Raw genomic sequence first — 13,072 nt, 5'->3', positions numbered from 1 at the left:
TTAGTTTGGGGTTTGAAAACCTTCAAAGCGATAATTCGCCAGCCCTTCCGCTGGCCGAGCGCATTACGAACATTATCCTGGAATCCAAACTCCAGCCCTGCAACAGGGCTAAATACATTATTCCCATCTGCAGATGGCAAAAAGCAAAGGAGAGAGAGGCCACAAAGAGAATCAAACCCGCAGCCAAGCACCAAAGTCTCGTTGACGTAATACCAGAACACAAAAAAGTATTTATTTCCTTTTTCTTCTGAACCGTTAAAAATATGCAAACCGTAACAAAATTAAGCTAGAGGTAAAAATGAAGGTTTCTTCAACCACTCGCATTACCTGGAATAACTGGAGCCCAAATGACACTTAAAATGTGGTTTAAAGCAGTATTTCCAATTATATTTTTGCCAAATCCAAGAGGATGCTCCCAAAATGCTCCATTCCCTGCTTTTCATTGCGATCACTGTGGGCACCCATCAGAAATTTCTCGTAGAAGTCCCTGTTTTCTCTCATCTTCACAATGGTTAATTCTTGCATCGGGCATTTTTAAGAAGCTGAATTTGCTGCATTTCCACCTGGCCCAAGAATAAAAGAGCAAAATTGAGTTGAAGACCCGAACTTTGTATCCCCACTGGACAGGGCTTCAAAAACCGCTTACGGCGCATGCAAGTCCGCGCCAGGCTTCATCAATTTAACATGAAACACTTGCCATTAAGGCTATTTTGGGGTTGGTTCTGGAGGTAGTAAGTGCTTTCTGCCAGTCGATGGAAGGCGAAGGTGTTCACTTTGCCACGTCAGTCCATGGCCCAGCTACATCAACAGTCTTGGTTTATTTAGCAGTCTGGTAAATCAATGGAGATCACCTAATGCATCATCTACTAGATACATTAAAAACTCCATATCTGTTTTTATTAAAAAATTCAGGAACTACGCAAAAAAGTGTCATGTAACAATGTTTCAAAAAATACAGATATTTAATATTTTGATGGTAACATTTGAAAGATACGTATTATATACAGTGTCAGTTATGAATAACCTGCTCACCTATTTATAACGCAAAGGGCTTCTGCAAAGGACATGTAACATATGCAGCCATGTCTATATGTAAAACAAAGAAAGATGTGTCTTGAGGAAATATCACAAATGTAAAAACAATATTTTCAAATCAAGTGTTTTGGGCAAAAAAAGTATGTGGAAAGATTCTCCCTATTTTAAATTACTATGATATTTTAACATTAAGGAAGCTTTGAATACCACTGCCAGTTTTATGCATTAGATGCTACAAAACCAACCAACAACACTTTTGGTTATTTCAAACCACACTCAAAGCGCATCCCATAGTATTTCAAACACCTGACATTATCTCAGAAAATAACCTTTATTGCTAAATAATTTGCTACAGTGACAAACCTGAGTTGCTGAAGTTATCTGAAATCATCTATTGAACAACTTGCTAGTACGTGTGTAGGAGCAGAAATATGTATCACTGTAACGTGAGGGAAAGATTGTTTTGTCCTTTATAAGTGCAAGCTCCTTTTTACCTTTTCAACACTTCAGAGTTTACTACGTTTGTTTTCAGACAATTTAAATGAGTCTTTTCAGAGGTCCCTGAGGTTGCAGAAACAACCAAACTACTTAACTAGGTGCTTAGACAGGGAAACGATTATTTAATTAGAGGCAAGCAAAGTTAAGTCATTTTAATGGCAATGAAAGTTTAAAAGCCACTAAAAGAAAAACAGTTAATTTCCCTTTTTTCCTCATACATTTATTAGGGATTACAATGTAGCTGCTCACCGGGGCATCACAACCTAAACCCAGCTCAAAATGAGATTGTAGTAAATAAAGAATTCTGCCCGTCATCCAGCAATTAACAAGAACTACACCAAGTCCCACTCCTGTTCTCTGCAAAATGTTCGCTGTGGTTTTTTATCTGTTTATTTATATCAAAATATACCAGTACAAAATATTCCAGAAGCACTTCTTCAGGTGCCCAAGGGACAGTTACTGCTGCACGGTCACACTGGCTCTCACGGAGGGGCTGCCTGCTGCTCGTTCTCTCTCTTTGGCAATTTCCATCTCTATTTTGGCTTTGATTTTATTCCAATCAACTTCCAGCTGTAAGAACAGAAAAGGAAACATGCAGAGGTCAACCAGCATTATACAGAGATAGCTATTCAATAACAGGACAATTTGAAGTTACAATTACAAAGCGACCATATCAGTTATTATATAATGCTCCATGTATAAGTGACAACTTACGCTAATGGAATGTATGAAGGCACAGCTGAGTTCTAACAAACCGAGCTTTCCACCTTTAAAATAAAACAAGCTTGATGTATTTTAACAAATACTAATATATCTCATTGTGCCTGGCAAAAAAAGCCAACATTAAAACAGGAAAATAACCTGGATCAACTTGCATCTAATTTAAATGTAATGACATCTGTGTCCTATTATGGAGAATATATTATGTCAATAATACACGCAGTGATGTCTTTTGACTGCACCTAAAGTCCTCTGAGTAAACTGATAGCATATTACACCGGTTATCGGATATAACAGAAATCAGATTTCTGCCTGAAATTTGTCTTCTGCATCAATAAATGTTTTAGCTTTATCTTGGCATTTCTCCATCTGCAGAGAAACATCGTCTTCTGGCCGTATTCTATTTCAGTGAAACTTCAGACAATAGCACAGTGCAATATTCATGGCACAGTGGGGTGAAACAGTGATCCTTCTTTCAAAAATGCTTGACAAGAAGGAATGGATCATACTGGACTTGATGACTACAAAACATGTCCAAAAATATAACTGCGAAGTTCAGTTTCATTGCTAGAGAATTAAGACTGTCAAAGATGAGATGGGAAAATATCTGAACTGCTGCATAGGGAATTTTCAGAGGAGCTGCTACTCTGTTAACTAAGTCACGAAATTACAAGGAAGATTCTCTAGGAGGGGGGATGTAACTGCAATACCCACATTCTCATGTGAAAAGGTTAATCCCACCATTCGAGACGCATTTACGGAGTCCAGGTGCTTTGGATCTGATGACTGAAATCTTTATGGAGCTGTACGAAAGAATGTGTTTGCTTGAACAGATGTCAGGCAGATGCGGAACATCTCATGGACAGGGCTTGTTCTGCCACCCTGCCCCGAGAGCTCCTCGCCAGCGAGGCCACCAGCCCTTGCCAGTGCCACCTTGGACCTGCTTCTCAGCGTCCACATCAGGTTTGTAATACCTTATAGATAAAGAGGTGAGATATAACAACAGAGCACGTTGTTTAGATTCCGTATCTGATCGCAGATCAGTGCTCTCAGCTGCAGTATAGAAAAGACGGAACTTCCTACTTAAGCCTGAAGGAAATTTAGATGCTGAGAAGTGAGACTTCTTTTTCTTTTCTGAGAAGGAATAGCAGCACAAAATCTTGCTTTTCCCTTCAATGCCCTTAATGTTTCCTTCTAACTTGCTATACGAGTCTAACAAGCTGCATTAAGAATTTAGTCACTACTGTAGCCAAGAGCTTAAAATCCACTTCATTAAGTAGGTTCCCTTTTAGTTTCAGATCCAGCAGACGAGACCTCCAGAACGTGGATGTGGAGAAGGAACTTCTTCACTTCAGGAACCATCCGCAGCCTGAGACTGAAGTTTCAAGGCTGAGTGTAAATGAAACAGGCTCCACTCCCATCACTCTGCTGTCACCGCATGGGAACCCTTCCAGAAGCTGCGGCGTTCTTGATGATTTAAAGACAAGACAGTATTATCTAAAAGGTCTCTTTCAGAAGCATCATGATTTTTGCTCAAGAATGGATTTAAAGTTTGTAGAAGAAACTTCCAGTATAGCAGCCAAAATTGCTGCATGATACAAGTGCCTGGAATCTGTTTTGTTATTTTTCTATGTTTTCTAGGTAAAGTACTACAGAAGAGTTCATCGGGGGCTAGATATTGTGCAGATTTTTATTCTTGTTTAGGAAATGAAGCATCATTGAAAGTGCTAAAAGCTAATGACTTACATTAGAATGATTTTTATTCAAGGTGTAATGGGCAGTGTCCAATTAAAGGATCTGAGCTGTTTGCTTGTATTTCTTGATCCATCAGCTACAGCAGAGGAAAGGATCTGACACAGTCCAAGAACACGTCTTGTTTTACAGTTTCAGGCTCAGAATTCTTAGGAGCAGAGAGGGGAAGAGCAGGAAGGACGTGAGAGCTGCTCAATGAAACTGCTCCCGAAGGTGCACGTGTGGGTGCTGCTCACGAAGGAAACGCGCAGAACTCCTCCAGTGGCATCGAAGATACTCTTGGCTTATAAACTCTAAGATCTGCCCTCAGTTTTTAGGTTTCGTGAAATGCTAATCAACTGAAATGACCTCCTGATGATGGAGTTTCCAGAGGTTTGATGAAATTGTGTATTTAGCTGCTTATCAGAATGGTTCATAGTTCACTCAATACAGTCTGGATACCTTCAAAGTTTGTTATTGTTGCTATCCATAAAATTACATGAAGATGTTGAAGACATTTAAGAGGTACCCATTCAACCATACTAAGGCCTGGCTCCCTGTTTATAGAAAACAACCGTGCTTTCATTTGTAAACTCCTTGCCAGATACTCAATATTTCTACATTCTGTATCTGTGCCTTCAAATAAAACACATACACAACTATTACTAGCCAAGTAGCCACACATCAAGCTATGAACTTAGATATAAAATCCTCATAGTTTGGTCCACATTTGAGCCAAAGAACGAAAATGTAAGAGCAACTTTCCACCTCCCCCCGCCAAACTGACTACAAAAGCAGCCTGACCTAAAGCTGCAGGAATAATTCTGAGAAATACTTACACCTTCTGCATATTGCAAAAATCTTTTGTTCGTTTCTTTTTTACCAAAGTCCTCTAGGAACTTTTGTCGATAAGCCAGGACTGTGTCAACATGTGTCTTGTGCTTTACTGCTAGTTCTAGGGCCCTGGAATAAAACAGAAATGGGCTTGTCAGGCTATATAAACGCTCTGGCACAACTACAATCACCATGGTTTTGCAGAACGATACGCTGAAAAGTGTTTGGGCTGCAGGCAAAGATTCCTAATCTGTAGTGCCAAGCAGGTTTATATTAGTATCAGTCACAGGAGGTTAAAAGTAGCCAGCGAAGAAGGCTGTCTGCTTTATGATGCATGCAATGACAAATATCCAACAATTATTTCTGCTGACAACCTCATCACATCACCGGAGTTTGACAATAGGAGGCTTTATTTCAAGGACATGAGACAGAATGGTTAGAGTTTAGCATTCTCAATATAAAGGGGAAAACGTAATGATTTTTAATTACTATAGTCAGGAATCGCTTCTGAACAGTGTCATAAATACACATTTATGGTGTTTGCTACACAGCATTTACGAATATTCTATAGGTGGGAAAGATTAGTCATCGGAGTAGTATTAATATAATTGATTACTCTTACATCTGCTTTCTTCTCAAGGAATACTTATGTTTGATATACACAGCTTTTAGCTTATACATATTAGGCAACATAATAAAAACCCCAGATACGTGGGGGAAAATCAACTTTTTGCCCACAGTGATATAACAGCAGAGAGAAATTAGTAGTAAACGGCCTCAGAAGATTCTGTTAGAAAACGTGGGTTTTTGTTTAAAGGAGAAATTCCTACTTTGTTTTCTCAGGCTTAATTCCGATTTCATCCACCTACACAGCGCTGCGAGTCTGAATAGCCACTGATCTATTTTTAGCAACAAGACGTTTCGAAACAGCCTTAATTCTTTGAGGGTCACATAGAGTTTGAGGTATCGCTAAGGACTTTCCTGTGTTAATAACGATGAAAAAGCAAAATGTTATTTAAAAATGCTTCCAAGCATGCTTTGGACTTTTACCACAGAATACTTGTATCTTCTAAAAAAACCCTTTTTTGGTTATTGTCAGGATGTGATTTACCTCATCTTTTTACAGCTCAGGGCATAGGAAATTAGTCATCTCAGTACATGCAACGAAACAACTGATTTAAATAATTTACAGGTTACCTCGATAAAACTGCTATGAACATATTGTGTTTGAAGAAATACTACCTGTCCCAATTGTAAAGATTAATGTTGACTTGAATCGCTTGATAAATGAGGCCTGTTTGAAGCAGGAGGGTTTCAGCTTCTTGGGTGTTCCCACTGAACAGCAGGATATGAGCCATCCTCGACTCTTTCGATGGGAGATCTTTGATGGAATTGATATACTGAACTTTGTCAATCTGTAAACGAGATGGACAGTAGTTTAGTAATGGGAATTCATTAATCAAATCAGTTTGGTGGCAATTTAACGGGAAATACCGAGCTCAATTCTCGTACCTCGCCAATGGACGCGTAGGCGATTTCTGCTGTGGCCATGTCCTTGTTGGCAACCGCCATGGCAGCTAAACAGGCCCACAGCGTTTGATCCTGAAATGAAAAAGGAAAATCAACTCCTAAAACTCCAAACGCTTCTTAAAATGCTAAAAATGACTTCTCAAAGGAAATACACAAGTCCTGAAAATCATCCATACCATTCATGGCCTCGTGCTCTACAGCTCTTATTAGAAAGTCACTACTTAATTATTTTTCAGAACTCCATTATAAAAACATTGATGTTGTGATCAATGAGACCTTGTAGTTGAATGAATCATTAGTTTTCAGCATCTTGGCCACTAACGAGCTCCTGCCATAGTAGCAATGATAACGTCACCGGTGTCCTCATCACTGCTTGTGGAATTGTGCTGGACACCAAAGCCCCGCTTGTGCTTATAAACCTGATTTTAAAAATCTGCCTTCACAAATAACCATATTGGAACCACAATACTACTACTAATAATTGTACATTTATCATAAACATGCTACCAATGAAAGGGAAAAAATCACTTGACTGTAAAATGGACTATGAACATGCTTCAGAAGTTCTGTCTCCTTTGTGATATTTTCAGTACATTGTATGTTTAGAATTAAGAATTAGAAAAACTTAGTAGCAGTAGCAATAATAATAATAATAATAATAACAACAACATTAAACCCTTTGTTTTCTATTTTCATTATTTAACAGGTTTTTTACACAACCTTAAGGAAACTCCACTAACTCAAAAATACTCAGGAAAATCCTGGCGTTTTGATATTTTCCCTTTTCAAAGATTTACTTTATTATTACAAAGATTCACTGGTTTTATTATGCATCATGACAATCGTGAAGTTAATTATATTATGTAACTATGAAAAAAAAATGTGTCTTTTATCTGGGCCAGCCCCAAAATAATGAGCAACAAAGCAGAAGAATGGAAATGAGATGCAACATCTGATAGGTAATTATCATTATTAAAGTAATATTTGAAAACATAAATATTACAGCGAAATTATATCTAAAGGTTCCTGATAACTTGGCATTTACCTTGACAAAGCGACACAACCTGACAGCATCTTCCCATTTAGAACTGCTAACGTACTCGTGAAGAATCGCAGGGTAAGGTGAAATATTAAGGTGAATGAGTGAACCATCTGCTCTTCTAATTGTTATTTGATTTCCTACAAAATGTACAATCTGGGGATTTTTGCTAAATTCACTGGGCAGAGAAAGAAAGGTGAGTTAACATTAACTAATTTCTTACGAAAAAGAACATTAGGAATTTAAAGAAATCTTTGTTTCAAAATTATAATATGATTATACTTCATTTTCGGAGCATATATAAATCTAAGCACCTACTTATTCAACAGTTCTACCCAACAGGTATCTGTAACATTCTCTAAATATAAAATTATAGTTATGCACATCTACTGGCTGTGAAGCAAATGCAAACTGGGTATTTGTGCGAAAAATGTCAAATACATTTTTCAGTGAAAAATATTTGGGCTCCCATAACTCTTAGAATGAAATAATGAATTCAGGTTTTCTTTCTGAGGAATTTCGTATTGCAAAGTATACAGGCTGAAGTCAACATGTAAAGTTGAGCTAGAAATCATATTATCTATGACCTAATATCTCAATACTTTTAATTTCCAACAGATCTTTTTTGTTTGGCTGGTTTTTTTAATGAACAACTAAGGCAGTATTTCAAGAGATATTATTAAAGTTTTGCTTTTAAATAGAAACACTACTCTACTGTTTAACTGCACATTGTCAATTCAACTTTTAAACCACATTTTCCTCATTTCCTAATCAAGAAGTAGTAACATGAAAAGAATCTTAAGAGTTGCAACCCCAGCTTCTAAATTCTTTAAGGAATGAGTAAACCAGTTAAAATACATAATAATAGTATTTTGATCAAAAAAGATATATTACCTTGCATCTTTTTCATACAGAGTTTTTGGTAAAAGGTCTTTGTCTACATAGACGGTGTTGGGGTAGTACCAGACTGTGAAACGGGCATCTTGAATCCCACAAAGAATGTTCGCCGTGTCATTCCAAGCCAAGGTTTGAACCATTGTGCCTTAATTTAAAGATAACAGAATAAAATGCATTTCCATAGGAAACTTCAAAAATAAAGCTACGCTTCTCAAAACCCTAGGAAAAGAGTAATTATTAGTCATTCTTACTAAGGAATGGTTTTAATCCCCTAGTTTGTAAGGTAACATCTTAGAGACTCTCAGCCAAATGCAGTTCTCTCTTTCTGAAATAAGTTCTTTTCAGATTCATGGTTTTTGGACGTAGTTTCGAGATCGAAGATCAAAACTAAAACAATGGTCAGACTGCACCTTCGTACTTACCAGATCATGCATCTGTCTAGAGCATTTAAAGTTTTAATTAAACATATTATGAACTCAAGAAAAATGTCTGAAAGATAGTGGTGCAAGGCCCACCTCCAAGGTCACATAGAAAGAGGCAGTTGACCCCATGCCTCAAGACAACCTCAGATAAGAAAGAAAGAAGAGTAATTGTAGTGGGCAATTCCCTTCTGAGAGGGATGGACGGCACAGTCTGCAGAGTTGACCCTCATCGTAGGGAAGTGTGCAGTCTACCTGGAGCCCGGATCAGGGACATCACCAGGACGTGGCAGATAAAACTAGCACCAGAGGCAATGTAGGCCCACTGATGAACGAGGTGGGTGCCCTGGTGACAGAAGATACAGAGAAGGCAGAATTACTGAACGCCTTTGTCTCTGTCTACTCTGTGGGAGGCTGTCCTGAGGAGCCCCGCACCGCTGAGGCCCCAGAGGAAGGCAGGACAATGGAGGAGTTTGACTGGGTTGATGAGGACTGGGTTAGGGAGCAGTTAGGCAATCTCGACATCCATAAATCCATGGGTCCGGATGGGATGCACCCGTGGGTGCTGAGGGAGCTGGCTGAGGTCATTGCTGGGCCGCTCTCCATCATCTTTGTCAAGTCTTGGGAAACGGGAGAGGTGTCTGAGGACTGGAGGAAAGCAAATGTCACTCCAGTCTTCAAAAAGGGCAAGAAGGAGGACCCGGTTAACTCTAGACCGGTCAGACTCACCTCCACCCCTGGGAAACTGATGGAACGACTCATCCTTGGTGCCATCTCAAGGCATATCAGGGATAAGAGGGTCATTAGGGGCAGTCAACATGGCTTCACCAAGGGGAAGTCATGCTTTACCAACCTCATTGATTTTTATGAGGACATAACAAGACAGATGGATGATGGCAGAGCGGTGGACGTTGTCTACCTTGACTTCAGTAAGGGATTTGACACAGTCTCCCACAGCATCCTCACAGCTGAACCGAGGGAGTGCGGTCTGGATGAGCGGGTAATGAGGTGGACTGCGAACTGGCTGAAGGGAAGAAGCCAGAGAGAAGCCCCAGGTCAATGGGGCAGAGTCCAGTTGAGGCCTGGATCTAGTGCAGTGCCTCAGGGGTCAGTACTTTGTCTCTTGTACCAGAGAAAAATCTATTTGCCTGCTAGCATGCAGTTAAACATTATTTTCAATTTTTCTTACCTATTTTGACAATCTTCTGTTCTTTTCCAAACCGTTTAACTGAAGTAATATAGAGATCTCTGTTCTTATCAATAAAAGCTATTTTCCTTTCAATTGTAAGTCCCTTCTGGTCCAAAGCGATCTCCACAATTTCCGTCTGAAAAGGAAAAAGAAAGTATCTGATTTTTATTCTGGAGATTCATATCACAGAAAGCATGTGATATTCAAACAAATGAAGGCTTTCCTAAAAACAAGGCACAAAATTCTTGAAACACTGGATTGTGAAGACACTTTATGCATTAGGAATCTGATTTTAAGAGTCATCTAGAGTTGTCAAGCTCCTTTGTAAATCATTGAACAGGTTATTAGAGCCATTATTGAAGAAATCCATTATTGATTCTTAATTTCGAAGTATAATAAAAAAAGAGAGATATCCTTCAGGTTACCTTATGGGTTAGAGGCTTTCCGTCACCCAGCGGCTTTCCAGATAAAGCTTCAAATATGTAGATAACTGAAGTTAAAAAAAGTACATGGTTTATTAGTTAAAAGCAACAGTTCTTTACAGACTTTCCAAGCAGCTCCATTGATTTTCAGAATATAATTTAACTACAAGTGGATACTTACTACTGCGTGCCAGATTTACCAGCGACTTTCACACTCTGTTCCAATAAGAATCTTGTAGTTGGGAAAATGTAACTGTCTTAGTCTGCTGAGCTTCAGAACAGTCTCATTTTGCAATCGGAGTGATGGGTGAAATCCCTCAAATATTGTTATTTTCAGAGCCATTGAACCATGATATTATGGACTGATACGGAATTAAGAACATGGATGTTTTACTTCCCATCCCAGCCCAAATGGTTCTTTGCAGAACTGACACTGAGTTCTACCCAATAAAAGTTGACACCCTGCATTCTGAATAAAATAATATTACTAGGGCTATCTGATAAGATTTACTCAATCTTAACCCACAATTTTGATGAATATGAAAGTTTATAGAAAGTGACACAATCGACTGATATATTTCCCCAAAGTAATTAGTATCAGATATATAGAAAGCTGTCCTTCGAACTATGGGGTGAAAGAGTCTTCAGAAGCATTCTCTATTTTGTTAATAACCTGCTCTAGTTTGAATTTTTCATACGGTGCTCCCTATGCACATTTTCTTCCAGGACAGTTTAGGATTTCTGCTTGCTGTGATGATACGGTTGATGATAATACCTTACCAGCTGGCTTCCTCAAAAAGGATCTGCTTTATCCAGATATACTTGAATTTTATATATAATTCTTGCAATCTTTACCAAAAGTCCATCTATTTCATTCTCTCCCTGTCTCACCCTCAAAAAGACAGCAAAAAAAAAACCCTCCAAAAACCCTCCACCCACATCGTCTGTATTTCCAGGATATCCAGCGAAGACTTCAATTTGCAACCTGCCTAAAAATAAAGTTTCTCTTTCTTTCTATCTCTGTATAAACACATGTACGCGTGTGATGCACATACATCCACCTACGCATACACACTTTATATATATAGGCTGTGAATATACACACGAATTCAGACAGATGTGGGTTGAGTATTCAAACCTAGAGAAAAAAGGAACATTATAAGGAACACCGGCTTGGAATTTAAAGCACACAATTCCATGTTTGTTCATGGCAAACACAGACAGGACACAAACATTTTGGGTGTTCAAGGACACATCGCACCTACGCGTTACCTGTAAGTATGGAATATAAAGTGAACATACACGTTGGTTCCAAAGGATGGCGATGTTAACATGTTAATCCTGCTGCGCACTTTCTCTCCAGGACACAGGATGTTGGTTTGAGGTCAATGGTTAAACAGGTAGATTTCAAAAAAATAAAGCAACAAACCCAAACTGTAAAAGCAGGTGTTCAGAAAGCAGCGGTTGAGGTTGCAGAGGAGGGAACGAAAGGGCTTTGCACAAGTGTTGCCCTTGGCAGCTGGCTGAATATGCACAAGGAAACGCGTTGTTCCTGAGAAGTGCTATTTTTCTCACTTTTACGCATGGCTCCCTGCATGAAACGCATTTTGATCTTGCTATACAGGCCAATTTTACTGCTACTATATCTGATATAAGAAGTGAGATTAAGGAAGTTTGGAAGAAAACCACTGTACCTAACGGATAAGAAAAATTGCTTGACTTTTCAATAATGAACAATGTAAAGTACAAAGGGCATTCTCTTACTTTGAACACAACATGAAAACGGCTTCCTGTAGCAAACCAAGCTTAGATATTTCTATATTTTCTATTTCTATACAGCAGTGCATTATGAAAAACAGACCTGCCCTCAAAATAAGGCAATGGAAAAGAAACGCTCTGCTGGGATGAGTCGAGAAGAACAAACAGGTCTGGATAAGCCACGGTTCCCTGGGCCAGGAATGTGTTTTCCCATGTGCTGGCATATTATATAAGGCTTTTTAGCACTACTGGTGGGATCTCTGTATCTCTGATACAGCTGTGGGATAATTAAAGTATTTGTTTTCACATAAAAGATAAGGACACACAAGAAAAAACCTATACATATAAGTTGTACAGAGTAGTAAAATTTCTTTGTTACAAGGAAGGGAGAAAAATCTCACCTAATTTTTCTTTTGCTTGGGGAGGGATATTTCAAAGGATTATCACAAGGGGTTTTTTCAGCGATTGAGTGAATTTAAGTTGTGGGTTACATGCTGAGAAAACTACCACACAATCAGTACTAAAGGACTAACTCCCTGCCTGTAATAATCAGGATCTTCTTTTGTCTTTTGTACTTCACACTGAAACTTCTCATTTTCTATGGAAAAAGAGAAATACGATTCTTCTTTGCTGCAAGACAAATCATTTTAAAATTCTGAACTTGTTTAACATCTGATCATTAAGTCTAGGATAACGGAGAGAGTTACAGCTAATAGATGGAGTTGGTGTCAGTTGGAACCATGGAAGTTTTCCAGCAGTGCAAGTGACACTTAAAACTGAAATTTACACATTTGTATCACAGAATAGAAGGAAATTCAAAAGCTGACTGACAAGAAGATATTCCCCTACCATTCATTACTGCAAAAATCTACCTGAAGCTCATTTGGCCATGTTGTGCTTCAGAATTATAGGACTTCTGATGCCAAAACACAAAATGTAATAGCATCAAAATCTTCAGGAACACGCCACTGACCCACATCACAGCCTCAAAACTGTGTTC

General features: G+C 38.7%; 1 protein-coding gene across 8 annotated transcripts in view; it reads right to left on the bottom strand.

Annotated features, from left to right (window-relative positions):
* Positions 1-201: 201 nt before the first annotated feature.
* Positions 202-13,072, bottom strand: part of IFT80 (intraflagellar transport 80) — a 47,563-nt gene continuing 34,692 nt past the window's right edge. For 4 of the 8 annotated variants that reach the window (XM_065844625.2, XM_071812746.1, XM_071812745.1 and 1 more), the window contains 8 exons: positions 10,318-10,382; positions 9,893-10,028; positions 8,282-8,429; positions 7,394-7,565; positions 6,331-6,420; positions 6,061-6,233; positions 4,824-4,947; positions 876-2,103 (listed from right to left, as the gene is read on the bottom strand). In XM_065844625.2, the coding sequence (XP_065700697.1) occupies positions 1,990-2,103; positions 4,824-4,947; positions 6,061-6,233; positions 6,331-6,420; positions 7,394-7,565; positions 8,282-8,429; positions 9,893-10,028; positions 10,318-10,382 (1,022 nt within the window). In that variant the 3' untranslated portion in view covers positions 876-1,989. Of the gene's footprint in view, positions 564-875; positions 2,104-4,823; positions 4,948-6,060; positions 6,234-6,330; positions 6,421-7,393; positions 7,566-8,281; positions 8,430-9,892; positions 10,029-10,317; positions 10,383-13,072 lie in introns of those variants that run through there. The other 4 variants (XR_011740556.1, XR_010651838.2, XM_071812744.1 and 1 more) reach the window with 4 other exon arrangements.

The sequence above is a fragment of the Patagioenas fasciata genome, chromosome 9 (assembly GCF_037038585.1).
Source record: "Patagioenas fasciata isolate bPatFas1 chromosome 9, bPatFas1.hap1, whole genome shotgun sequence".
Taxonomy (NCBI): domain Eukaryota; kingdom Metazoa; phylum Chordata; class Aves; order Columbiformes; family Columbidae; genus Patagioenas; species Patagioenas fasciata.
Note: the sequence above shows the minus strand (reverse complement) of the source record. Positions and strands in the feature narration are given on the sequence as shown.